The sequence below is a fragment of the Salarias fasciatus genome, chromosome 11, assembly GCF_902148845.1.
Source record: "Salarias fasciatus chromosome 11, fSalaFa1.1, whole genome shotgun sequence".
Taxonomy (NCBI): domain Eukaryota; kingdom Metazoa; phylum Chordata; class Actinopteri; order Blenniiformes; family Blenniidae; genus Salarias; species Salarias fasciatus.
In genome coordinates this window covers 2593610-2618603 of record NC_043755.1, presented here as the reverse complement: position 1 = coordinate 2618603, position 24994 = coordinate 2593610, and the positions used below count along the sequence as shown (strand labels likewise).

General features: G+C 44.2%; 1 protein-coding gene across 3 annotated transcripts; it reads left to right on the top strand.

Annotated features, from left to right (window-relative positions):
* The first annotated feature begins 134 nt into the window (after positions 1-134).
* On the top strand, positions 135-24511 carry nkd2b (NKD inhibitor of WNT signaling pathway 2b). Of its 3 annotated transcripts, XM_030102547.1 has the most exons (11): positions 135-353; positions 1592-2031; positions 2130-2156; positions 2246-2337; positions 20195-20255; positions 20950-21077; positions 22230-22325; positions 22453-22594; positions 22812-22869; positions 22950-23077; positions 23206-24511. In XM_030102547.1, the coding sequence occupies exons 2-11, from the start codon at positions 2007-2009 to the stop codon at positions 23829-23831; spliced, it is 1383 nt and encodes a 460-aa protein (XP_029958407.1). In that variant the 5' UTR covers positions 135-353; positions 1592-2006; the 3' UTR covers positions 23832-24511. The 3 variants fall into 3 exon arrangements, with proteins under 3 accessions (XP_029958407.1, XP_029958408.1, XP_029958406.1); XM_030102548.1 differs by lacking the exon at positions 135-353 and having other exon boundaries at positions 1396-2031; positions 22953-23077; XM_030102546.1 differs by lacking the exon at positions 135-353 and having other exon boundaries at positions 1396-2031.
* The last annotated feature ends 483 nt before the right edge of the window (positions 24512-24994 follow it).

Sequence of the window (24994 nt, the reverse complement as noted above, 5' to 3'; positions counted from 1 at the left end):
ATCTCTCGCTCTTCCTTCACTTGAAGCTGTCCTGTCAGGACGTATGAACCCGTTTCTGAGTCCCAGGCGCTTGTCATCCATTTAAGCAATGTGTTAAAAAGGCGTAGGAGAAAGGATGAGGGAAAGATACCTTGTAAAGAGGCAGAATCCTGGGAGCCTGGCTGCATAAAGAAATGGTGATAATTAGGCACGGCAAGTAGGATCAAAGGGAGCTGCCATCAATGAGCTATGCAAATGTCTGCTCATCCTGTCATCCACAAACAGTGATCTGAGACTCCGGCGTCTGCGTGGAGTCACATGGCAGACGAACTGACAGGAGAGGCTGTGTACAGCTGGAGCCCACGTTCATCAAGGTACGGTGGAGAAACTGGGACACTTTCACACAATACCAGCTGAAATAAGATGCTTCAGTACACAAGGTGATGAACATTAATGCAGCTCAGACTGTATTTTTTTTTCTTCTTAAAATTCAAAGTATTGATTAATGTTTTAATACTGATCAGGTTCTCTAAACTATTATTCACACCTCTTGGTGTGTGTCCTGTGATAGGGCTTTTTTTTAAATGCTGAGAAACCAACAATGAACCCTCTCAGAAGCTTTCAGGGTTCAAGAACAACATGTTCTTCCTGCTTGTAAATCCAGGTTTATCTCAGACATGTGAAGACTAACCATGTTGGTTTGGACACAGACTGGTAACATCACCTACTTTGACATCTGTGGCATTTAGTCGCACTGGGGATTTAGAGGGACCAACATAACTGACAAACAATTAAAGCAGTGGATACTGAAGTCTTTTACAAGATCTATCAACTTTGAAAAAAAAAAAACATGAATGAAGCTGGAGGCGATGAGTACTGCGCCTTCACAGGACGTGCTTTTACTTTCAGCATCGACCCATCAGCCAGACCAGAGAGATCATCTGTCAAGTGAAACAAGCTGCAACCAGAAAACCAACCAGAGGCCTTTTCAAAATAACAGAACATTTAACACTACAAGTTTTAGAGGTAACAATTCAAATATCGCCCCGTTAGGATGATTCTAAAACAACCTTCTAATAACCACGAAAATCATCTCCAATGTAACTTTCTTATCATTAGCCATCAGTAATTATTTAGCATTTTGTGTTTGCTGCAAATATCAAAGACTGATTTAAAAATATCATTTATAATGTTTCTTTTGAAGTGAAAATGAATGTGGTTACAGTGAGATAACTTAACTAACTTATTTCTTTATGTAATACTATCATTAAAATGTATTTTTTTCCTGAAGTCTAACTTTTGTTGCATTGCTTGACTTATAATCAATTACAAAATTAACAACTGCTAAAAAAAATGTATGGAAAACTCAACTCAGTTCAGAGAATACTTATAGAATCAATTCATTTTCCACTCAGCTGTTGGTCTGTCGCTTTATTTGATTTTATCTCAATGTTAAGATTTGAAGATGTGGCATCAGGGGGAATTTCTGTAAATTGTACTGAAGCATCAGGTAAAACTACACAGCTGAATAATTACAATACATAAATACATCTATTCATATATGTCTATTTGGAATCTGTTTCTTCCTCTCTTACATCAATGTACCTGGAAGTCCCATTGAAATCAAGACTCTCATGCGGTGTTGATCCTGCCCTGCTGTGTTTTATTTTTCCACATCCCTCGGCCGGATGTGTTGCGCCTCGACGCGCCTTGACGCGCCTCTGCGCGCCGTGCTGCGTTCAGGCGCTCCGCACATCAGTTGAACTGAAGTAAACCGTGAAGGCAGACAGACAGCCAGAGCCTCCCGTCTCCATCAGGACTGCTCTTCCTCTTCCTCACCTCTCCTCCGTCTTCTCAGCTGACGTTTGACCGTTTCGATGAGCGCTCCGGTTTATCCGCCGGCCTTTGGATGAAGTCGGACTTTCTTTCTTTCCAAACAAACACAATGTGAAGATGTGAAGTGAGGAGCTCTTTTAATTCTGTCGGATTTCGGAGTATACCTTCTGTGATCAAAAAGGGACTTAAGAATGGGGAAACTTCAGTCAAAACATGGTAAGCGATGATGAAAACAAAGAATTACTTTTTTTTAAAATTAATTTTAATCACGTTATAACTAAGTGTCTGTTTTACATCCCATGTTCTCCGAGAAGCGTGCAAACGCAGGGAAAACCCAGAAGGTGAGGATGAACATGCTTCTGCACGATGAAGGTTTGTGAATGGGGTTGGAGATCAATGGGCGCTGATCGGTGTGTTGTTCGTGTCTCAGGAGACAGTTTTGTTGTGAACGCCTTCCTCCGGAGAGGGATGGAGGAATGTGAGCGGTACAGCGCGGCGGACCACAAGCTGAAGAACATGCAGGTATTTACAGCTTTTTCTCCTCACGGCTGACGGGTTTAGTTCATGCATGTGCAGCAATCATAGCGTCTAATGTACATTTCTAATGGTAGTATGTGGGAAAAAAAACTGCAGCGTTAATCAATTGTTTGATGGAAACAAGCTTGGAACAAGCAGACAGAGAGGAAGCAGAAAGAGGAGAGAGAAGAAGTGTTAAAACAATTTTTTGTTCATTAATGCTTTTTCTCTTTTTTTATTTTGTTGGAGATAAATATAAATAATTGTACTTTTTGATTTTTTTTCTGACATTAGAAATTTTATATTCTTAAAAAATTTACTAAGAATTTATATATTTTTTGTTAAATTAAAACTGCTTTGCATGTAGAAGTTCCTTATTGGGGAAGAAGTGTGTCTGATTGTGTCTTGCATTTGTAAACGGGATGAGTCTGTGAAGCACTTCAAAGTTGTCTGGCTGAAGATTTTACACTCCCTTTTTCTTGAAAGCTGATCTGAGAACTCCTCGACTGGAGTGGAAGCAAATCGTCCTCGCAGGCATGTGTGAAGACACGCTGATGTCTTTGCGGAGTTGTAGGTTGTTGTTCTTTCTGTCATGCCTGGCTCCGGCACAACACTGCAGCGGTTATTCCCCTGCCAGCCTGGTTGGATGGGTTATGACAGCCATGAGCCTCGTGTGTGAAGCGGCTTGGCCAAGCAGCATATACACACACACAGTCACACACATACACACTCTGAGAATGACAAAATGGATGGAAAGGTAGTCGTTTGTCAGATTTGCTCATGTGGCTGCTGGCATCTTGTCTTCTCCCTCAATGCCTCCCATTCTCCCCTGTGGCTCAACATTACATCACTTCAATTATCGCGACGTTTTGAGGGACCCTCGTGTCTCAGTCTCTCAGACAGAAACTGCACGAAAGTTCAGGCAGAGGCACCGACAGTCTGAGAGGTGGGTGGGTCTAATAGAGGACATGTTATGCATTATATCAGGGCCACAAACTGCCCACTTATGGCACATTAAAATAGGACTTTACTCCGCCCCAGAGGAAGTAGAATTCACACTCCCCTGAAGACAAAACCATCAAAGACATAATCTTGGCAGTTATTGCTGAGTGAGTCCCACCCTCGCTTCTATCAAAGTCATTCCCCTGATTTATGTCACGTCATTAGCTGGTTACATTAGAGGCTCGTTCACAGAGGAGAACTGGATGACTGTCATCATTTAACTAAACATCTCTTTGCTCTCCATGTTTTCTTTGAATCGGATTTAAGAGAATTGGACAGAACGAGTTGCTTCAGGAGTTATGAGCTTTACAGAAACTGCAGTGAACTTGATTCTTGTGATTTTCCCCAACAGAGAGTCAAGCAGAATCTACATTTTCCTTTACTTTCATAACATGCCAGCTTCGATTTCTGTATAGTTTTTGGATATTTGTTAAAAAGGTCAGAGATTAGAGATTATTTTTATATTCATATAATTAATCCACAAAAATCTTGACAGCTAATCTTTACTGAAGTTAATTCAACAATACAAATTTTTCATAACTTTCCTCATAATACAGAATATCAGCTGCTAATTTTGAAACAATATTTCCATTTGTCCTTTGATTTCATATTTCATACCAACTCACTCATGTAATGCAGACATGACAGCTGCCATCCGACAGTTTAAAATGAGACTACATATTAAATAATGTAAAGATAGAGTACGTCCCTGAGGATTTTTTCATATCATTGAGTTTTTCATCTGTACGACAGACTCAACACATTTATCTCTGCTGTGTTTCCACCTCTGATCTCACATTCAGTTAATTAAGCCTTATTTAAGATTGGATTACTTTGTCTTATGTCCAGATGAGAAATGAGATGAAGGGCTCTATAGGAATCTACAGTTCAGACCACGATCAAATATAACAAAGCCGTAATGATCTCTAATGTAATCTAATCTAATGAGATTTGCAGTTTTCATAATAATCTTAGCTACATTTCCTCTTCCAGGTTGTTCTGATGTGCAGCGCTCACTAGCAGTTTCAACACTTAGGTCTGGTTGATGAGCTCCAGAGACATTTTAAAATAACCTCTGATTTCATGTTGAAGAAAATCATCCAAACGCTCAGTTTAACTCTCGCTATCCCCCCCCCCCTCTCCTCGTTGTCAAACGGGGGGGAGTAGGATTCCTGAGTTGTCTGGCTGCAACTTCAAAGTGCAGAACTGGGAGTTATAAAAGGGCTCTGATATCAGCGGAGGCTCAAAACCCTCAGTCCTCGATCCCCCTGTCCTGTCCTGGGGGATGGGCTGAGGTGTAGGGGGGGGACTACTGGAGGAAAAACCTCGCCTAATATCAGCCTCTTCAATATAGGGCTCATTTTTATTCACAGGCTTGTGAATGCTTTACTGTGCATTAGCAAGATATAAGTAAGGATCAAAGGATTTAAAGACCTTTTTAAATATTGATACTACTGCGAGCCATGATGGGAGATTGCAGCTGCGTGCTTGACTCCACTATGTCGTCTTAGTCTTCTTAAAACTCGGCATTAGGAGACAAAAGGAGCGTGATTCAGCAGGATAACTTGGCTCATCCTGACTGCGCTCATAGAGATTTTGAGAAAAAAAAAAAAAAAACTTTGCAGGTGTTTTGAGACAAGTTTTACCTGTTCGAGCGCCAGGTGTAAAGTCGAAACATTACGGGAGAGATCAAAGGAGCAAACAAGGATAAAGTCGCCCTTCCATCCTGCTGCCAAATGACCCCCGTCTGGAGTTAGTCTGTAGTTATGGAATATGTGAAATTACTGAGAGCGCTGCAGTTATTTATGGACGAGCTTTGTAAAAGATCACAGTGTTTTACCTCTGGAAACACACACACGCACACACACACACCCAGCTTCATTTAGGAGTTTCAACCAGACGAGCCTGAATGCTCAAATATTGACAGGCTAATTCGGCCTTTCAGCACCATCTTTTGTCTCAACACTTCCCACAGACCTGGCCTGTGAAGGGGGAGTGTGTCAACATTTTGAACTCCACAACAAAAGGCTTCATTATTCCACTTTGAAAGGTTAATAATATCACACTCGGAGTTGAAAAACAGAAAAAAAGGGCTTGGTTAGGGGTTTAGCGAGATGTAATCAAGTGCCAGAGACTCCAAGACATAAATTTATTTTGACTTTGCAGTGAGTTCCTGAGCATTTAGCCTTCAATAATAAATTAGGTTTAAGAGCATAGTTCCCAAGCAGCTCACCGAACTAATTGTAAGCTGTTTTTTTTTTTTTAAACATTCATTTGGAATCTGTGAATAAGACTTTCCCCTTAAATAAAATCCTCATTTGGTGATTCTGCTCAAAATGGATGTTTTGTTTGGAGAGTCTTCCCGCTGGGCATCTGAGTATATCTCCTCGTCGCCACGTTCATTTTCAGTTAGCCGTATTTGATTTGGACCGGAGGCTGGGATATCTGTGTAATCCCAAACACCGTGGCCGTAAATGACATTTTATTTTTCAGTCCGCCTGCCGCGTGTTTAAAACTGAGGTCATTTTGTTGTCGTTTTCTGCTGTTTCCAAAGTCTCCAAGTATTTCAGACCTGCTTTCAAGAAATATTTCTGTCTGCAGCGTCTTGTGGCTGCATCTAGGACCACAAACAAAAAGCAAACATCCCCGACGAGGCAGTACCGAACAATACAGAGCGGAGGAGAGACAGAAAGGTGTGTTCGTATATGTACTGCTTTTGAAGAAACTTGAAGGCATTTGGAGAGTTTGTTTTTTTCCACCCGACTTTTTTTTTTTTTTTTTTTTTTTTTTCCTAAATTGGCTTCACAAGAAGGGGAGCTGTGAGCCTTCATCTCTGAATGAAAAGCATGTGGCTGGCATCCAGAACAGCGGGGTCTTTCAGCACGGCCCCGGCAGACATCTGTTCCTGGTTTGTACAGCAAAAATCCTGGAGCAGGGAGAGGGGCTGTGGTGGGAAGGGGGTGGCAGGGAAAAGGAAAGGAGGAGGAGGAGGAATAGAGGTTATGGGTGTTTTTTTTTTTTTTCTTTCTTAAGGGAGATTTTTGAGGATTTTAAAGGTAGCGGGGGGAAGGGGGAGTAATGATGAACCTCGTCCGCCTTGTTCTATGAGACAGAAGACGACCGCTGGTGGCATCTCTCACCTCCCCTCCTTCATTAACTCGGAACAGCTGTGAAACATGTAAATCAAGCGGCCCTGGCAGGACACTTTCCTCCGATCGCCATTTGCTTAAGACAAACACTCACTCCTCTGTCGGTGTAAACATCGTCACCTGGCTGACCTCGGCATTTGTCGCAAGCGCTTGGATGCTTGTTTGAACCGTTCTTTCATGTTGGAGCGTCTGAGTGTGTATCGCCACATGACTTCACCTCTGAGTCACAGGCCGGTCCCTCGTCTCTTCCCGCTCTGTATATTTGTGAGTGAGTGAGTGAGTGAGTGAGAGAGAGGCAGTGGTCTGTGAGGCCAGTGCCTGATGGAGAGAGGCATTTAAACACAGCAGATTAAATGTTTATTTTTCTGAGGATATTTATACTGTCTGAAGTACTTTGAAGCAGTTTGCTCTCTTTTTCCTTGATTTCCTTGTGACCAGTGCTCAGGGGGAAAAAAAAAAGGAATTACAGAGCCATCATACAGCGGTGCTCAAGCTTTCAACACAGCCTGGTCTGCGTCAGTTTTCTTGGGATTTAAGGGAATAAATTAGCTCTGGGCACCTTTTGCCCTTCCAGACTATGTTTTTCCTTTAAGTTGCTCAAGCAGTGATCAAAAATGATTTACAGCTACAATCAGTTGCAGTTTTAAGTGCCAATTCATTCAGCGATTAATTTGAACAGCTGATTTAGAAGATCACTTGCTCTGTTGTGCCAGTCTGTCTTTCGTTCTGCTTTATCCAACTCCTGAGGGTGCTGGTTCTGATCCCAGCGGACTCCAGGGGAAGGCAGGGTACACCCTCAATAGGGCAGATGGGCAGATCAGCCTTTTCTGTTTTCACAGTTCATTCAGAAACTTCATGCAAAGGTAACATCATCACGTCTTCCAGTGACTGTTGAGGAATATACTCAGAAAAAAGTTAAATCTGGCCAATTACTGACTGAAGCGGCCCTTTTTCCATCTCCATACTTTGGAAAATGAATACAATAATTGGATTCAACAGAAACAATTTTGCACAAATGAGATATAATACCTTATACCCATCAGTCATTTCACTGCTCATTGCTTCTTCATGGATAGTGGCTTATACATGCTTAAATATGTAAGTACCGGTAGCATGCCAGATGCATACAGTATGCCTTCCTAACTGTATATTAAAAATATATCCGTCAGCTTTGATATAGAAAATACAAACGGCGCGTTGACAGGTTTGTTGGTTCGATGACATTCTGACAACTGCTGTCACATCCAGGAGCTTTTCATCCACACACAGACACACCACTGGGTCTATCTGAAGCCGTGAATGAACAGGTAAGGGTCTCGCCTAGCTTGAAGGAGAATCAGATATATTTAGACAACAGAAGTGACAGTCGCTCACCGCGCTTCCCGCATTGTTTTAACATTTATCTGCAGACGGGTGGAAAGAAGCTCTGTTGCCTGTAGAAATCTCTCAGCCTTATCGTCGCCACTTTGAAGTCGCATACTTCTTGTCATTGCGTTTCATGATATTTATGAGATATCCCCTGGCGTACTTCAGAGAGAGCAGCGTAGCTTCGCGGGAGTGGATTGCATCAAACCGTAAAACAGGCGGCGGTGGTGTGTGAACTCCCCGTCCCGCGCCGCGCCGTGACACGGCGTGACCTGGACGCGCATGGTCACTGATGACAGCGGGGAGACCTCACTTCCCCTGCACGGTTCGTGACGGGGCAAGCCCCCGTCCCACGGTTAATGCCGGCCTGTGTCTCTGCTCCCGCTCCCTGCCAGGGGAAAGAAAATACCTGAAGCTGAAGTCCAGTGCTTAGCGCTGACATTTTTGGCAAAGGCTGCTGGATCCGAGTCTGTGTTTGATCTAGTGCTCTCCCGGCCAAGTAAAACACCGGGAGACTCAAAGGTTATTACATTTTAGTGTGTAAGGTATGTTTCCACATAAACCCCTGTTCTTTTCCAAGTGGACTTCATTTCCCAAACCTTAGAGCAGCCAGGGGAATATTATATTTTTTCAGTTATGGTTGCTCATGGTGCTATTATACACTGTTAGCATAGCTATTTTTAATTGATTACATAGTTTTAATGATGTGTCCAGTCTATTTAGCACAGGTAAGACACTGGATGCTTCAAATTCCAACTCACCCATAATCAGCAGACACAGTCGACATGTTTGTGTTCAGTGTCTTCTTGTCGTAAATATGGGGAAAGATAAATAAATCTGGGCTGTTTTTGTTTGTTTAAAGAATATGTGGGATTCCTCTTTCCTGTGTACCGTACCCTGAATGTAACCAGTGGAAACTTGAGATTGTCCCCAGATTGGTGAGATGCAGACGTGCCCTCTGAATTTCACATGAACAGAAGTTCATTTTAATGTTGATTAAGCAAAAACAGCATGCATTCGACAGTACACACACTGTTTGACTGTGCATTTAGGTTCCTCCTCAACAGTTTCCATGTTCTTATGCAACATTTGTCCCGTCACTTCCTGTGTTCTTCCTCCAGGGTCGCATCTGAGGAGATGATGGGTTAATCTTGAAAAACGTGGAATTTAAACCAGAACAGAATTCACAGTCAACTACTTTCTCACAAGATCTATTTTATGACAGTATTTATATATCACCGATGTTTGAGACGTTTCAAGCGCGGCCTCACCCAGACCTGTATGGCTTCAGCAGAGAAGTCCCCTCTTCGGGACCCCAAGCCTGCACATGTGTAGGTATCGCTGTTACTCAGCTCATAAAACGCCACAGCCCCATCTGAAAGTGGTTAGTTGTTGAAACACACCAGCGGCTTCAAAGCCTGGATCCGGGCTCTGCAGACGGCGCAGGCCCGGCCGTCCCTCTCCACAACACATTCCTCTTCACCGGAGAGCGGCTGCAAACCTGCTTTTGTTACAGAAACCAGTTCCTGTCATCACAGCCATCAATGGGTCTTCATTTTAAGGAAGTGGTTATTTTTGTCCTGAGCCGTGAGCTTTTTTTTTTTTCTTTTCTTTTTTTTTTTTTTCGGTGGGTTTAATTTTGGGGGAAAAAAAAAACGACTGAAGAATGTTTGTACCTATGTCTTCAGAAGAAACAAAGAACTAAAAGCGCTTCTCACAATCTGTGTTGGTTCTGTACCCAAAACACCTTTTGTGCTCTTTCTATATGTGACAGAAAGGGAGGGAGGGGATGAAACGCTGCTGAAAGAGGCCTCTGTTCTCATTTCCTCTGAAGGCAGCCTTCTTTTCTTCCCCCACCCATTTCTTTCCTGAGCCCGTCCACTTCAAACGCTGACCTGGCCCTGTGTGCCATGTAACGTGTTTACCTAAAGGCTCATTTCAAATAAACAGCAGTTCTCCTTGAGATGCCTGCACTTCTCACCGGCAGCCTTTCAGAGACACCATCTGCTCATAGGAGGCACATCACAAAGAAAACACCCTCTCTTTCTAAATCTTTATGTTATTTCATCATATTGTGGCTTTTATACCTCACAGAGATGTTTACTGCACCAAAGCGTGTGTCAGGGGAAACGTCTTAAAGCAACAGCTTCAGTTAGTAAAAGTTAAAAGAAGAGAAAAAAAAAATCAGGCAGAGGATTTTCTGAGTGAAACTGTGACATAAAGTTACTCACCACCTTAAAGCTGCACATGTGTCTTTGTGTCATTCCCTGATCCTTCCTCTTAAAAAAATGCCAGTGTATGAGAATGTCTGAACTTTTCCCCCCACTGTCACATGTTCAGCTTTATCCTGGCAGCACCTGATTATCTCAGCTTTTAGAGAGTTTTTTGGTTCATCAGCACCTTCCACTTTTTGAGCCATAACCCCACATCCAAGAACTTTTATCAGACATTAAGTGTCGCACTTTGTGATTCAAGTAGCCTGCCACTGTTCCAGAGAGGGACTCCGTCAGGCCTGCAGCTTTATGCTGGAGATAAGATAAGGATTTGCAGGGGAAACTGAGGCTCTAAGCTAAAACGCAGCCCATGTTGAAGTGCAGACTCTTTCATGGCCAAAAAGACCCGGTTTCTGTAATTACGGCTGTGAAAGCGGCGGCTCTCTGTGTGCTCTGCTGCTAAAGCGGAGCTGAAGGTGGAGCCGAGCTGCCCTCTGCACCGTAGCCTTTTGATCTCTGCTTGTGCCATGGATGAATTACGTTTCAGAATTTCACACTGGGGAACAGTGTTTCAGACACACAGTGAGTCTGTCAGGTCACTAAAGTGCACACATGGCAGCCTCAGTCCAAAAGGAAGAAGCACAGATGTTACAGTCTCTCTGACCTTCGCCTCAAAATCTGTTTGGCACATTTCCCTAATGTGTCACAATTAAAATTATAATTCATGGTTTGTGCCATAAACCTTAGAAATTCTCATCCTGCAGCTATGATCTCCACAGTAATTCATAACATGCATATACTCACACCCTCTTTTCTTTTTTTTTTTTGACCAGTAATTTTCTTTGAGAATAATTCAACAGAAATGTGAATGAGCTCTGCACAGTTTTTGGTGCATCAGTAATTGGCCCATGTGCTACTTTCCTTTTTTCCCACATTTCATCTGTTTCTCTTCAGCTTTCAACTTTGTCCCTCTTTTCATGGGAGGTTGCGTCTCTTGTGCCAAAGCGTTCGCAGCCATTGGCCCGCTGGCAATGGTCCATTTTACATATCCAGGCTTCCTTCACATCGTCTGAACATCACGGCGTCTCCTCTGCTTCCTGAGCCCAGCAGGAGGGTATTTTTAGGAATCCTCAGGAAAACACTTGGTGTTGACCCTGGTATGACCCCCTGTCCAGTTCCAACCCTGTGAGGAACTTCACAGCTTGGAATTAAGCCTCTTCTTGCAGTGTCAAGAATTCTTGTGGTCTTTGAGATTGGCAATCCTCTGCCGGCGGGAGGAGACGGTCGTACCGGACAGTCACACAGCAGCGCAGAGAGAAGATACCTAAAAACCAGTGCAGCCACTTTTTTTTAAATATGGCAGATTTAAGATATTGAGTGTCAAAATCTGCACCACAGTCTGCCAGGCCCGGGAATTTTAATGTGGGCCAGGGTGGCTTTGAGCTGTAAATAATTCACAGTAAGGAGGAACAGCACCAATTATGCAAACAAGTGGCGTCTCCTGGGACCTGAGGTTTGGCAAGTGTCACTGAGCATAGTTAGGCTGCAGCAGTTGAGTTATTAGAGGCTCGGCCTGCCCCGCTCGCCTCATGTGTTGCATCCTGCTGCACTGAACTCTGGAGTTTCTTTGAATCCTCTCGAGGGTTCAGTTCACCGGTAGAACCATGCAACAGCCGCCCATCTCCGTCTGCTCAAGAAGCCTCCCAGATAAATGTGTTTGAGACTTCATGCCACATTTCTGTCTGATTGGTCACGGCTCCACAATCGCCTCTTTTTGTGGTTACTCATGTGCATCTGCACTTCTCTCTCGAAGTTACCCGTAGGGAGCAGTAACTGGTGGACTGTGGAGCCGTGGTTGTGACCCCGAACTTGTTTTTATCCGGTTGGAGACACGTTCAGGAAGCCAGAGGACACTTGCAACAGTGAACAAGTGTAACAAAATATCAATATGCAAAATGAGGAGTTTTTAAATTGGGATGGTTTTCTGATTTGACCTTTGAACTAAGATAAGAAAATGAACCTGTCAAACCTCTGTCACTGCCAACTTGACCATGCAGTTGACATGCAGTCATATGACATATCTCCCCATTTATAACCCATTCATGAAAAGCCTATTTGGAGTGTGACGAGCTGCGATGAAGAGCTCTTGAGCTCGTCTGACGGTGTTGATGGACTACGTCAGGCGAAAACAGTTTGGGATTCGTGCGGCGCACAAAGCTGCCTATGCAACGCCGTGCAGCTGTCCTTCCCCAACATGGTTTGTTTACATTTCTCAGTCACCCGCAGGAGCACTGCAGCGCCTGTAGATCCACCAGCCTCCGACCGCAGAGCCTCGCCCCTATGAACTGCCGGGCCCGCTTTTCAAAGCCGTGACTCAAATCTCTTGCAGCTTAACAAAACGAGCAGTGAAAACAGTGGTGTTGGCGGTTATCTCACAGGTGAGAGCAATTACGGCTGACATGTCAATGCCAGATAGACAGCTGGAAACCCGACACTGACTACAGTACACAAGAAGCGCCTTTACAGGTGAGAGTGATCGTGTGGAAGCAGACAAGGCGGAGAGGAGCCTTTTGTTGACTGTAAAGTGACGGACGACTGGCGTGAGGAGTTGATTTACACTAAACCTCTGGCTACATGAGATCACTGCAGCTGGACGGCGTTCGGTATTGCTCAGCTGGACATACAGAATACCACCTTTGAACCACAATGGGGCTGACGCCCCGGCCGCCTCACCCGCAACCTGGCATCCCGAGCTCCTCTGTGTTGTTTAAAGGGCCTGTGGAATGTGGAACAAATCCCCTCAGCTTTATCGGCCTGGGCGCGCTCCCCATTGGCCGGGCTTAAGAGCCGGGGGCCTGCGCGAGAGCTTACAGAATTTCACATGGAGACCAGAAACAGAGGAACATCCTGTTTGAGTCCCGCTCCGGCTTTGATATGCCGTCGCCGTGTGCACTCGCCTCTGTCTTGTTTTTCAGGGGGTGTGTTTGCTGAAAGTATGTTTTACTGTGTCTTCTGTCTGGGTTTCTTTCCTTTTTTTTTTTTTTTTTTTTTTGCAAGATGTCTCGTGCAGTCAAAGCAAACATATTACAGCTGGATGCATCAGTTGTTTCATTGGTTAGTCTTTATAATTGGGATTGGACGATTTCATCATGAGGCAAATAAATCAGAGGTTAATAAAAACCGGACAAGCATTTTTTTGGAATTTTTTTTTTTCTCATTCTTTGAAGGCAAAGTTAATAGTTTACTTAAAGGTGCTGTAGGCCGGATTCCGCATCTCCGCCCATCTTTGACCCATCTAAGATGGCGAATTGAAACCCAGCACAGCCAATCCTGTCCTGTTTTCTCTGACATCACGCCCTTAAGCAAGTTAAGCCCCTCCCACAAGAACGTGCGACGAACGCCCCTCGACCAATCACGGCTAGAGCCTCATGGGCTCTTCTGATTGGTCAAAGATACCTGGAGCTGTCGAGATTCCTTTTCAGCTCAGAACAGAGACAGATGGAAACGCTGCGCCCTCGCGGTAGTGCAATTATGCTACACTCCTAAAGGATTATCAATGGATACTCTAACATTTAATCCAAAGAAAACACAGAAAAATTAGCATTGACTAGCAAAATCCTGCCTACAGCACCTTTAAAGTTATGTTTGATTTATTTAACATGGATAAAGTTAAGTCTACTACGCAATACCCATCTCACATGTCTCCTGCTCAGTCAGTGGTGGAACGTTTAGCACAGTGAGAATTTCGAAGATCTATTTTGTGTCCTTCCTCCGTGGTGTTTGCATGTTCTCCCTGTCGATGCATGGGTTTTCTCCTCAGCTTTCCTACTGCAGTCTGAAATGCTGCGTTTGAGGATTTTCATGTCCCTGAATTGCCTGTTGGCGTGTAAATGTGTGTAATAATTGTCCAGCGTTTACCCTGAATTTGGAGATAGTTGGGATTGCCCCCCCCACCCCACCCCCACCCCCCCGCGATGCTTTGTTGAACAAGATGTTGGTGGATTTTTGGTATTAGCTATTCTTATGTGGAAAATCTACCTAAGTTTGACATCATTTTTTTTTATAAAAAAAAACATTTGTCAGGGATTAAACATTGCCAAGCAAAGCAGACTGTCATGTTTTTAGATCTGTGCCCCTTCGATTGAGAAATGGATCTCGCTTCGAGAACAGCATGATGCTGTGGTGTTTGGTTGGCTCACTGTGGTTATTTCGCTGTGTTTCACAACTTTATTTTTAGTTTTCAAGAAACCTTAACAAGAAGCAAGTTTATTTATTTATTGTTGTAACCATGAATCTGTGGAAAAACAAGCTGGCGTTTGTTCTTTCCATTTTAGAAGAATGATCCTTTTACAGCTCCAACTTTGGGCATGGTTTTAATCACTGCGATGTTTCAAACTCTGAAAACTTAAGCTGAAACTAAACATTCAATTCTTGACTTTTGCAACCACCAAATGAAAATAAAATAAAGAGATGTTAAAGGAATACTGTTTTTTTTTTATCCAAACTTTTGTTGGAGAACATCATTAAATGTTTGATTGCGTATAACACATGGCGTTGGTCATATAAAAGTCTCGGCACAGGCTATTACATTACACAACCGTGCAATATTGTTGTAATGCAATAGTAAAGCAGTGGTACCAATGAATTAAAGCAACATGTTCTCTCTTGTGCAGTCGTAATGTGTGTGGCATTGGATTTTATTACGTTCTTCATGTTTTTTTGTTGTGGAAATGGTGAACCATGACACCCGTTTTATGTTTTTCTCTTTTCGGTAATTGATCAAAACACATGAACGGTGATAGCATCTCCTCTGTATATGATCTAATACATGAGCTTAACCCAGATTTTGAAGTTTGATTCGGTCATTGGTATGAAGCACATGGTCTCCGAGTCCCTGCGGCAGCGGTGTGTATGTATGTGAGTGTGTGTGTGTGACAGCTGAGAGGACGGCACTCCATTACATCAAACTCCCATCAAAGCCCCCGTTAATGAAGCCATGCTGATTACGGCACCGCTGACAGACGCGGGACGGCCGGTCCACTGACGCTAATCTTTGTTTATGCCGTCCAGCAGGTCATAATCAAAGTGAGGGAGAGATCAGTGTTGGGGTGAGAAGTGGAGTCGGGGGGCGGGGGCGTGCAAAGTGCTGGAGCGGGTGACTTTCAGTAGTTTACATGCTGCTCTGACATAGAGCGGCAAGCACGCTCATCCCTCGCCACAGCTGTTGTTATACTAGGACCGAAGAGGATTCACCCCAGTGATTCATGTCCTGCCAAGGGAGAGGTTTGTGCCTCCCGTTTGACCTCGGAGAAAGAGTCCCGCTCCCCTGTAAAAGGCCATATCTGGGCCATCTCAGCCACATGGGGCCTGACCAGATGACAGGGTGGCATTCTGCTCTGATCCCATTTCCATTCATAGGAAGACATATCGGGACACATTGATACATAGATAAAATGCTCTAATTGCAGGGCAAGAATACTGAAAAGGGGTTGTTTTCAGGGTCCCAGTAAAGACCCTTTAATAGTAATAGCAAATAGTTTTATAATGAGCAATCCAACATAGTTTTTTTCTAGTTTTCTGTGCAATAAATAATAATGAATATATGCTTATTATTATTATACACTCTATTAATCAAAATTGCTACCATATTGAAAGAAAATATGTGGATTCTGCACATATTACTGACCGTTTAACCCTTTATAAAGATAGCACCCATAGAAAGGCTGACCACATTTAATCACAGAAGGGACTATAGACACATTTAGGACATGTTTAGTAGTCTTTGTTTCAGATAAAACATTAAACACTGTACTGTACTGACATTAATGAGTGGTGTATGAGATCTGTCAACAAGGTTTTTTGTAAACTCCTACACAAATCCAGGGAAGATGATTTCCCATTTACAGTGTAATGTTTTAATTATGTGTGATTTTTTTTTGTTTTGTCAGTTGTACACTAAATGATAAAGATAATGTCAATAATAATTAGCATATAATGCTGATTTTTTTCTTTCAGTTTGCTAACTTTAAAACATCTCAACGTCAAAAATGATTCCTGAAACACCCCTCAAAAACTTCGGAAATTTCCTAAAAGGTTAAACAACCATGTCAAGGTTTATGCCTGCATACATAGATTCAAGCCACAGATGTGGTTGTGAGTGATATATTTTTCTTTAAGTATCAAAAACTCACACATTATATGTGTAATCTGTTTATTAACACTAACACAAGCAAAAACAGGCTCCTTTTCATGAGTAAAAACTACACCAACAAGGCTGTAGACACCATAATAATTAAAAAAGGGTGGCTATATGTGTGCAGACATCCTCCTCTTTCACTACTGTATACCAGTTGACCCTTAGCATCATAATCATCAGAATGTTTCTGTTCGACCATCATGAGAACAACAGGAAAAGACACAAAGTTGTGCAACAGGCTTTCTCTCTGTAGCTCCCCACATTTTGGGTGCAGCCCCCTCCCCCCTCTCCGCCCCTCGCCTCCCTCTCCCCGGTATAACTGCTCACATCTGGTTTTGAGTCCGGGCCAGGTTGGTTTCATCTGGAATGGAGGGCTTTTATTTCTCAATGGCCCCGCTCCCTCTCCAGTTTCGTTCCTCAGTATACATAAGAGTGTGCAGTTTGTTTACGAAGCGGTGTGCCTTTCCACGGACTGATACTGCTCAGCCGCTCGTTTTCATTATTTGGGGAACCCTGCAATCATCCCCAGTTATTGTTCGGTGGGGGCTCGAGCGGCGGCCTGGTGCCGGACGGGGCCTTCCTGTGGCGCCCTCCTAAGTGTCAGTTCCAGGTGACTGTGTTTCTTGAAACCGTGTACGTCCTGAGGAACCGTCCGTGTTAGCTGCCGAGCGTGTGTCTCCCAAGGCGCTCGCGGTATCGTATTAAGGAAATGAGTGAGATGGTTGGCCTGGTTTGAATAAGTAACCGCACAAAACAATACAAAAGCGTAAAATCAAGCAAGTAATTTAGTTTCTAAATGTACTGTGATGCATTAAAAACTGCGTCATGACTACACAACGAAGCAGTATCCTGTTTTGAATTTTTTTTTGCGTTATGTTTGTACTTGGATACACATCTAGACATCTGATCACATTGCCATATTTCATACCCCGAGGCCAGAGGAAACCGTGTAAACAATTTTCCCATGTTGGCCCTGCCTTGTTTTTGAAGATGCAGTTTTTCAAAAAAAAAAAAAAAAAAATCATTTGCACATCGAACGGTTTGAAGAATGAAGTAAAAGAAGTGCGTGCAGTCATGTTTAGGGGTGAGCGAGAAGAAGGGGGCGACGCGAGAACAAAGATGTGCAGTGTTTTCTAGTGGGAGGATGGGTGGTAGGCAGGCAGGGACTGCTGGGAGATGTCTGATGTCACCTGGTGGGGAGCTATGAAAGCTTCCCCTGGTTACCCTATCCCACATTAAAGTCTGGCAGTAGGCTGAGGCTTTAGGGAAGCTTGGCAGAACTGCTGTGTTAAACAGGAACAAACATCACACACCTTTCTTTCTGTCTCTTATGTCAAGGCGTCTGGCAGACAGGACCTGTTTACATGGAACGGTGTCAGCGCATATTTCCAGCGCATTTTGCTTTTCTTTTTTTGTAAGACAGTGAAGATTTAATAACTCATCAAGTGCAGGTCCCACACATGCAGCTTTCCCAGACTTGTCCATATCGAGGCTTTTAAAAGAAACACTTTGCTCCAAAATGCTAACAGATTTCTCATTGCCTACAGAGCACTTTGTGATCTGATAGCGAAAGAATGAGAGCTGCTAAATGCCTGAACGCAGTTAATTACACATGTGGTCGGCAGATTTGGGCCCAACACCGTGGGCGATGTGGATGGAGATGCCATGTGTTTAGACGTTAAACTGCAGACTGCGGTCGGACCCAGCCTGCTCTCTCATTAGCTTACCCAATGGATGTAATGAGCGTGGTGGTTCTGGCGGAGGGGGAGTGGGGGGGGGGAACGACGACCATGTGCTCAACACAAACCCTGCTGGTCCCCCTCAGCGTGCACTCAGCAAGACGTCTCCTGATATCTGAATTTTAATTAGAGACCAGACTCACTTTTGGCAGTTGGCTGATTGATTTGTTCCGTGATATTTAACGCTGAATCGTGTCTCTCATTTAGAGGTGCTCATACCTTGGTCTGCACCCTCATGGGAACGGCGATGAGAGGAATCAATGGTTGTCTTTGATGTTCCTCCGAACTGCAGCGCAGTGTGTCTGTGTGAACTCCCTCTTCCCTGCACACTGCCCTTCATTAGGCGACTGCAGTACAAAGACGGGGAGATAAAAGCATCCAGAGCGGAAAGGAAACAACAACTTGGCTGGAGAAACCACAAAAGATGGAAACGTTGCGTATTTTTCGCGTGCATGGTGCACATACGCTGTATTTGTTTCTCCAGCGTGCGCGTGTGTGTGTGTGTGTGTGTGTGTGTGTGTGTGTGATGATTAAAGGCTGCTTCTTGTTTGGGGCCCAGGGAGCAGTACCAGTTGTCTCCACCTCTCCCAGAAGCCTTCCAGAGCCTGTAAAAAAACCCACCTCCATCTCTCCCACTGTGCTGCCAGAGACTTGAGTAAGCAACAGATAGTGCCTATCTCAGAAACGGCATCCTCCTCTCCCTCCGCTCTTATCTGCTCCTCTCTTCTTCCATCTTTGTTTCTCTTTATCTCCCCGTCCCTCCTCTGCTCTTTCATCCCCACTGTCTTCTGGTTTCTCTCTCTTCCCCGTCCTGCTGCCTCTCGCCTCCTGTCCTCCTCCCCTCCTCTATTCCCATTCTTTGGCTGTTTTTCCTCAATGTCTCCGGTGGAAAATTTGCGATGGGTGCCCAAGCCTTGACCCTGACTCTCAGCCGGCCCCCTCCTCTCCGCCGATGAAGGTCAGGACCAGATTACAGGCTGGAGGTATCATCCTCTGAAGTGAGGAATAATCATGGGCTTTGAGATTGTTAAATAGAACCACAGGCCCTGGCGCTGTGATTACTCTGAGAAAGAGAGGGGAAGAGGGATGGAGGCGGGGTGGGGGGGGGGGCCTTGTTCACCTAAACGCATGCAGATGTTCAGGCTCTGGCTTGAGCCTCGGCTCTGTTGAAGGTACATGGAGTTCTTTTGTTTTCTAGCATCTCTCTGGTTTTTATTTGTCTCGTTTCAGTGGGCCTCCTTGATTCAATCTGGCGAGATTTTATTTCAAAGTGTGCGTAGCAGCTTAGAGGACAGAGAATGACGTAAATAAGATGAATCATTTGTTGTTTAAATACCTGTGGTTTAGGGCCTGTGCTGCACTTAATTTTCATTGTTTCCACAATCCAGTCGTAATTAAAGTGTGTGTGTGTGTGTGTGTGTGTGTGTGTGTGTGTGTGTGTGTGTGTGTGTGTGTGTGTGTGTGCGTGCGTGCGTGCGTGCGTGTAGCCTCAGCATTAACACGTGCGGGCTGGTTTATGGATACAATGTGGTTCTGTTTCATGCAGGATATAGATTATTCACATATGACAGCAGAACCTTTTTTCCCCTTTGTCCCTCTTTTGTTTTATGGCCGTGGAGCCGCATGTTTAATCAGTCCCATCCTATCTGCACGGAAATTTCCATCTGGCAATCATTCCCTATTCAAAATAAATGTTGCCGAGGCCTCATCGCAAGGTTTGTTTTACATAAACCAAACTTCTCCGAGTGGAGTTGTGACCAAGAAATACAACAAAACTTTTCCCTAAACTCTGGGCCTCCATCAAACGCTTCTCTGCGGCGCTCGTGTCAGGCAGGATGAGAATAAACAGGTTGGCTGTGAGAGGAGCTCAGATGATGAAGTGCATCATGGGTTTTTTTTTTTTTTTGATGGATGTGAAGGATCCGTTTGAAGGGCTTGGAGGAATCTTGAAAGCTTGGCTGTGGCGGCGCTCGCTGCGTCCCAGACAGTGAAACACAATAAGCGTGCAGATGTTCAAAGTGTTCGGCGGGAGCTGGAGCCTCCAGCCTTCTCCTGCTCATCTTAGTAGGAAATGCTTTAGCTGGGACTGTTTGTTTTCTCTGTGTCTGTGGTCTGAACTGTAGATTCACTTACATCTCTGACCCCCCGGTCCTCCCCTCTGGCTCCCTCTCTCTGTCCTCACTTCTTTCCTTGTCCCAGGAGTTTCCAAATGGTGAGCTGAAGGAGGGACAATTCCCAGACCAACACTGTCCCCTAGAGGGTAGGTGAAGAAGGACGTCTTCATCGCTTCATGCAGGGAAAGAAAAGATCTGATGAACATGAGAAAATTCAGAAGATTGGTTCCAATTTTAATTCAGCAGTCGAGCTGAACTGCTGATGTTAAGCTGTAAATGAAGATATGAATGCTTCTCCAAAGTTGGTTTATTTCTGTACTCATATATAGTAAACTAGTGACAAGAATTTATTTAAAAAAGGGATAATTATGGAATCTGATTTTTGAAAACAAAAGAAAAACAAAAATCATCTGAATTTTGGAACATTTAGGTACTTTACATATGTAGATACGTACATTTTACACAGCTATCAAATACAAACCTTTCAGATGCAGTTGTTTAATCTAAGTGTTCATACACCAAACTTTAAAGACATGAGATGACTTTTTCAATAATAAACTGTGGTAAAACTATGAAGAGGAATTCTTTAAGTTAGAAAACCACCCTTTAATGCACAAACCCAGAATACCCCTCCAATATTTTACTAATGGAAAAATTCAGCTGTTTTATTATTTGGATGGAAACATTCTATAAGCAGTATTTTGTGTCCCAATAGAGTCTTGTCAAAATAATGTTTCTGATCTTGTGAGACTTTGACATTTTATTCTAAGCGAATTGTTTGATTTTTAGGCCAGTTGTTGTTTTTGTGCACAATCAAAAGCTGTCCTCTCTCCTCCGCAGTGGTTCTACCTCCAGAGAAAGCGGAGGGCTGTGAAAGCTACCTGCAGTACCTGCACTCGGAGGACGGGGAGAGGGTGACGCTTCGGGATGCCACCAAAGCTTTGGGGAAGAAGCGCATCAGTCTGGACGTATGTTCAAACAACAGCTGGCAACACTTCAGCCCTGTGATGTGATCCGCTTTACAGTTACATTTCAGATCTGAAGCGCCGAGCCGTGTGAAGAAGCGGGGCGGCAGAGTTCAAGTTTTTTGCTGCATCTCCCACCAGTGCGAGAATTTCTCTTACATCTGGATGTAAGAGAAATCCATGCATTAAACAAGCACATTATCCCGCTCGTTCTGATTCATGCAAACAGATTTGTTCGAGGTCAGAAAGAGGTCTCCCCTAAGCCAAGAGCTGTCAGCCCAGAGTGTTGAAACTGTTTTGTGTTTCAGTGAGTGAAAGTTATTTAAACATAGGTTTGAAAGTCGATGGTTGGCGGGTAACCCCCGTCAAAGCTGCCGCTGCATACCTTCACGCCGCACGCCCAACATCTGCCTGTGCTGTTCTGTGTGTTGACTCTGCTCCAGACCATATCCTGATTGAATTTAGGGAGCAATAAATAGAATAAATAGATTGTAATGTTTGGACTCGCACGTTTTAAAGAACGGCTTCGCCGTTGTGCTTTGGTGATGTGAGCTGAGGAGATTATAAAGAAAAAACATAAAGGGCTCCGTCTCTCTCTGGGGCCTCCTCTCTTGTAAACGTACACTCTCGCTCACGCAGGGTCGACCCTCCCCAGCGCCTGCAGCCCGGTCCATATTCCTCATGTTTATTTTTCCAATTATGACCATGTTAGCAGATACATCAGAGTTAGAGTTCCTGCCAAAATGTTGTAACTGAGAATAGCGGTAATTCTCATATTTCTGAGAAGAAGGCGAAAAACAAGGTCATACTGGATTTGCTCCCCACACTGAATTTTTCTTCTTTGTCTTTCGGTTGTCAGAAAGGCTTGATTTACAGTTTAACAACTGGATTTAAAAGCGGAATGCTTATTTTGTGAGAATCAGTCTTTAATATACTGTTGGACAGTAATCTTGTAAAGTTGCCACACATGATGAACACAAACCAACATGCATCTTTGCAAAAACATCAATGAATCACAGAGTAGTATAACTAATAATTAACTCTTGTCCTCTGCTGCCCCCTGCTGTCATAAGTGCTGATAATGCGTATTAAAAATATTCTGGGATCAAACAGTTGTTGATGTGAACTAAGAAAAAAGCACATTTGTTTTCTCAGGATCTGGAGTGTGACGTTTCCGTGGAGGACGACAACCGTCAGGAGTGGATCTTCACTCTTTACGACTTTGACAACAGCGGAAAAGTCACTAAAGAGGTTTGTACGGCTGCTCATCGTTGTGCCACGATGCTGTCTTGTGCCCGTGGATGAATTGACAGCTTTGTTGCTCTTTTCAAAGGTAAAACTCTCGTCTTTATTGTTGGTGTTTTGTGTGTCACCGCAGGACATGTCGAGTTTGATGCACACCATCTACGATGTGGTGGATGCCTCTGTGAATCAGTCCTGCCACAACAAGAGCAAGACTCTGCGCGTCAAGCTGACTGTCACTCCAGAGCCGCGGTGCCACCGGAGAGAAACGGGGGCAGGTGAGTGGAGAATCCAAACACAACTTACACATGTTTTACTTCCACATTCTGCTGTTTTTATATAGCTTTATGTTTTGATACTGTAACAAACAGTAGCAACACACATGGGAAGCGATGAATCAAATGTACCAGACGGATGTGCTGCAGGTTGTACAACAGTCACCTTGGTCAAATGTGTAAAAGTTTCTGAAAATGTTCTTTCTCTTTCATTTTTCAGAGCGCAGTCACCAGGAAGAAGGCCGATCCGCCGACAAGCGGCTGTCCTCCTACATCAGGTCAGTACATACAAGGACTCTACGTCTGCAGAAAAACATGCTAGAATTCCTTTAGTGATTTATATTTGCCTTAATTCCAGCAGTAAAGCTCAAAACAACGAACCCCCAGCAACAGAAAGTCAGCATTACTGTGTGGATGAGAACACAGAGAGAAGGAATCACTACCTGGACCTGGCTGGGATAGAAAACTACACCTCTAGATTTGAAGGTAGGTTTCTTTTGTTCGGTTTCACACTTTGCTCCCTGAATACTCCATTTTATTTCAATACCAAGCAACAAGTTGACTGATACAAAGTTGAAGCAACACAAAGTTAACATCCTTCAATCGTCCCTCAGGAACCACCCCCGTCAACCCCCCTCAGGAGCCTCAGTGCCGCGGCTCTCAAAGCCAGAGCCGCTCGCGCTCGCAGGAGCCAGACGCCCCGGTCGTTCACCAGCGCCGCTCACAGGTCATCGGTGACAGCTACAACCCCACAGAGCCTCGAAGCCGGGGTACACAGTTTCTGAAATCCCCGAAAGGAAACTACAGGGGGAGCGGAGGTAACAACGGGGGCAGCGGAGGCGGAAAATCCAGCAAATGTCACGGCTACCACGCTCCTCTGCAAACGGTGCTGCACGGCGGCAGCGCCGCCGGCCACGGAGGTCAGGATGTGTACCACTTGCCCCACCAAACCCAGCCCTCCGGCCACCATCAGCATCCGCTGCAGTATAGTCACAGTAAACGCTTGAGGGCCAAAACCCGGGAGGCCATGTCGCCCTCCAAAGTCCCTCAGGCCCACCCACAGCAGCAGCAGCAGCAGCAGGCCGCCATGCCCTCAGTACTGCCGGGTCTGGAGAGAGAGCAGGCGTCCGGCCCTCCCGGCAGCCCGGGGTTCGTGGTTCCCATGGTCCAGCGCCACGAGCACCACCACCACCACGAACACCACCACCACCACCACTACCACCACTACCACCAGACATGACCGCTCCCAGCGTGCAGTGACTGTGACCGTACAGGACCAACCACACCAGTCTCAACGAACCAACGCCATCCCACGGCGGCGTCTCACGCTCCGCCCGGGATCTTCTTACTCTCCACCTACAAGCTATACAGATATATCCTGAGATTACATGTACTGAAGAAACGAACAGTGTGACGGCGAACGATACTGGACCAGAATGATGTTGTTGTTTAAGAGGTTTCTGCTAGAATGGCTGCACGCCTTACATGCATTCATTAAGGGTACCAATAGAAAGGAGGGTCAGGTGACTCTTGCTTTAACACACTTTCCATTTGGAAGCTGTTGATTGAAATCCCTGGAAGCTACATGCCAGAGAAGTCGTGTTGTTCTGTGTGAGACATTTCCAAAACATGGATCTCAGGTGTAAAGGTGCTGCTGCTCTCAAACTTCTCACAGAGGCTTCGTCTCTCCCGGAGGCCTGCTGTGGACTGAGGGGTCTCCTTTTTTTGTTTGTTTGTTTGTTTGTTTATTTTTTTGAGGGGGGTATGAAATCACCACTGCCAGTTTTAATGCAAAAATATCTTGCTATATGTATAAAAAAAATCTATATATGTAAACACATTTTACTGTATAATTAATATACTCTATATGCATATTTCATCATGGATAATATTATGCATATATGTATTTTGTCTTTTATATATTTTAATAAACGTTATATAGATCATATTATTGCAGAGAAAGTCTTTATTGTCTTCGCAACACTCTTGATAAACGCATGTCTGCTGCCACTGTGTGGATGGAAAGTGAATCACATATTTTAAAAGAAGAATCAATCACTGAAAATCAATCCAACATTACATTTTCATTCTACAGTCAGGCAGCTAAATAATGGTTTTAAATATGCAAATACATTATTACTGAGTTGACTCTGAAAAACTTGTCTATGTCAAACTCCAACAGGACACCTGATCACCCAAATTACAAAAAGCTGTCTAGAAGATGAAGGGATGGACGCTCAGATATGTACCATAAGGAGGGTGCTGACAGTCTGCTGGTTGTTGCAGTTAGTTTGATGTAAACTGAGCATACTGAAAAGTTCATAGAAATTTTATGTGGAATTCTCAGCATGGATTTGATTTCCGTTATGGCCACTAGATGGCGATAAATAATAAATACATAGA

Bases quoted from the DNA above. Each gene is read 5' to 3' on its own strand.
- nkd2b (XM_030102547.1), top strand. From the start codon at position 2,007: ATGGGGAAACTTCAGTCAAAACATG. The intron at 21,078-22,229 runs GTATGTTCAAAC...TTGTTTTCTCAG, and splicing joins AGAAGCGCATCAGTCTGGAC to GATCTGGAGTGTGACGTTTC. The intron at 22,870-22,949 runs GTCAGTACATAC...CCTTAATTCCAG, and splicing joins CGGCTGTCCTCCTACATCAG to CAGTAAAGCTCAAAACAACG.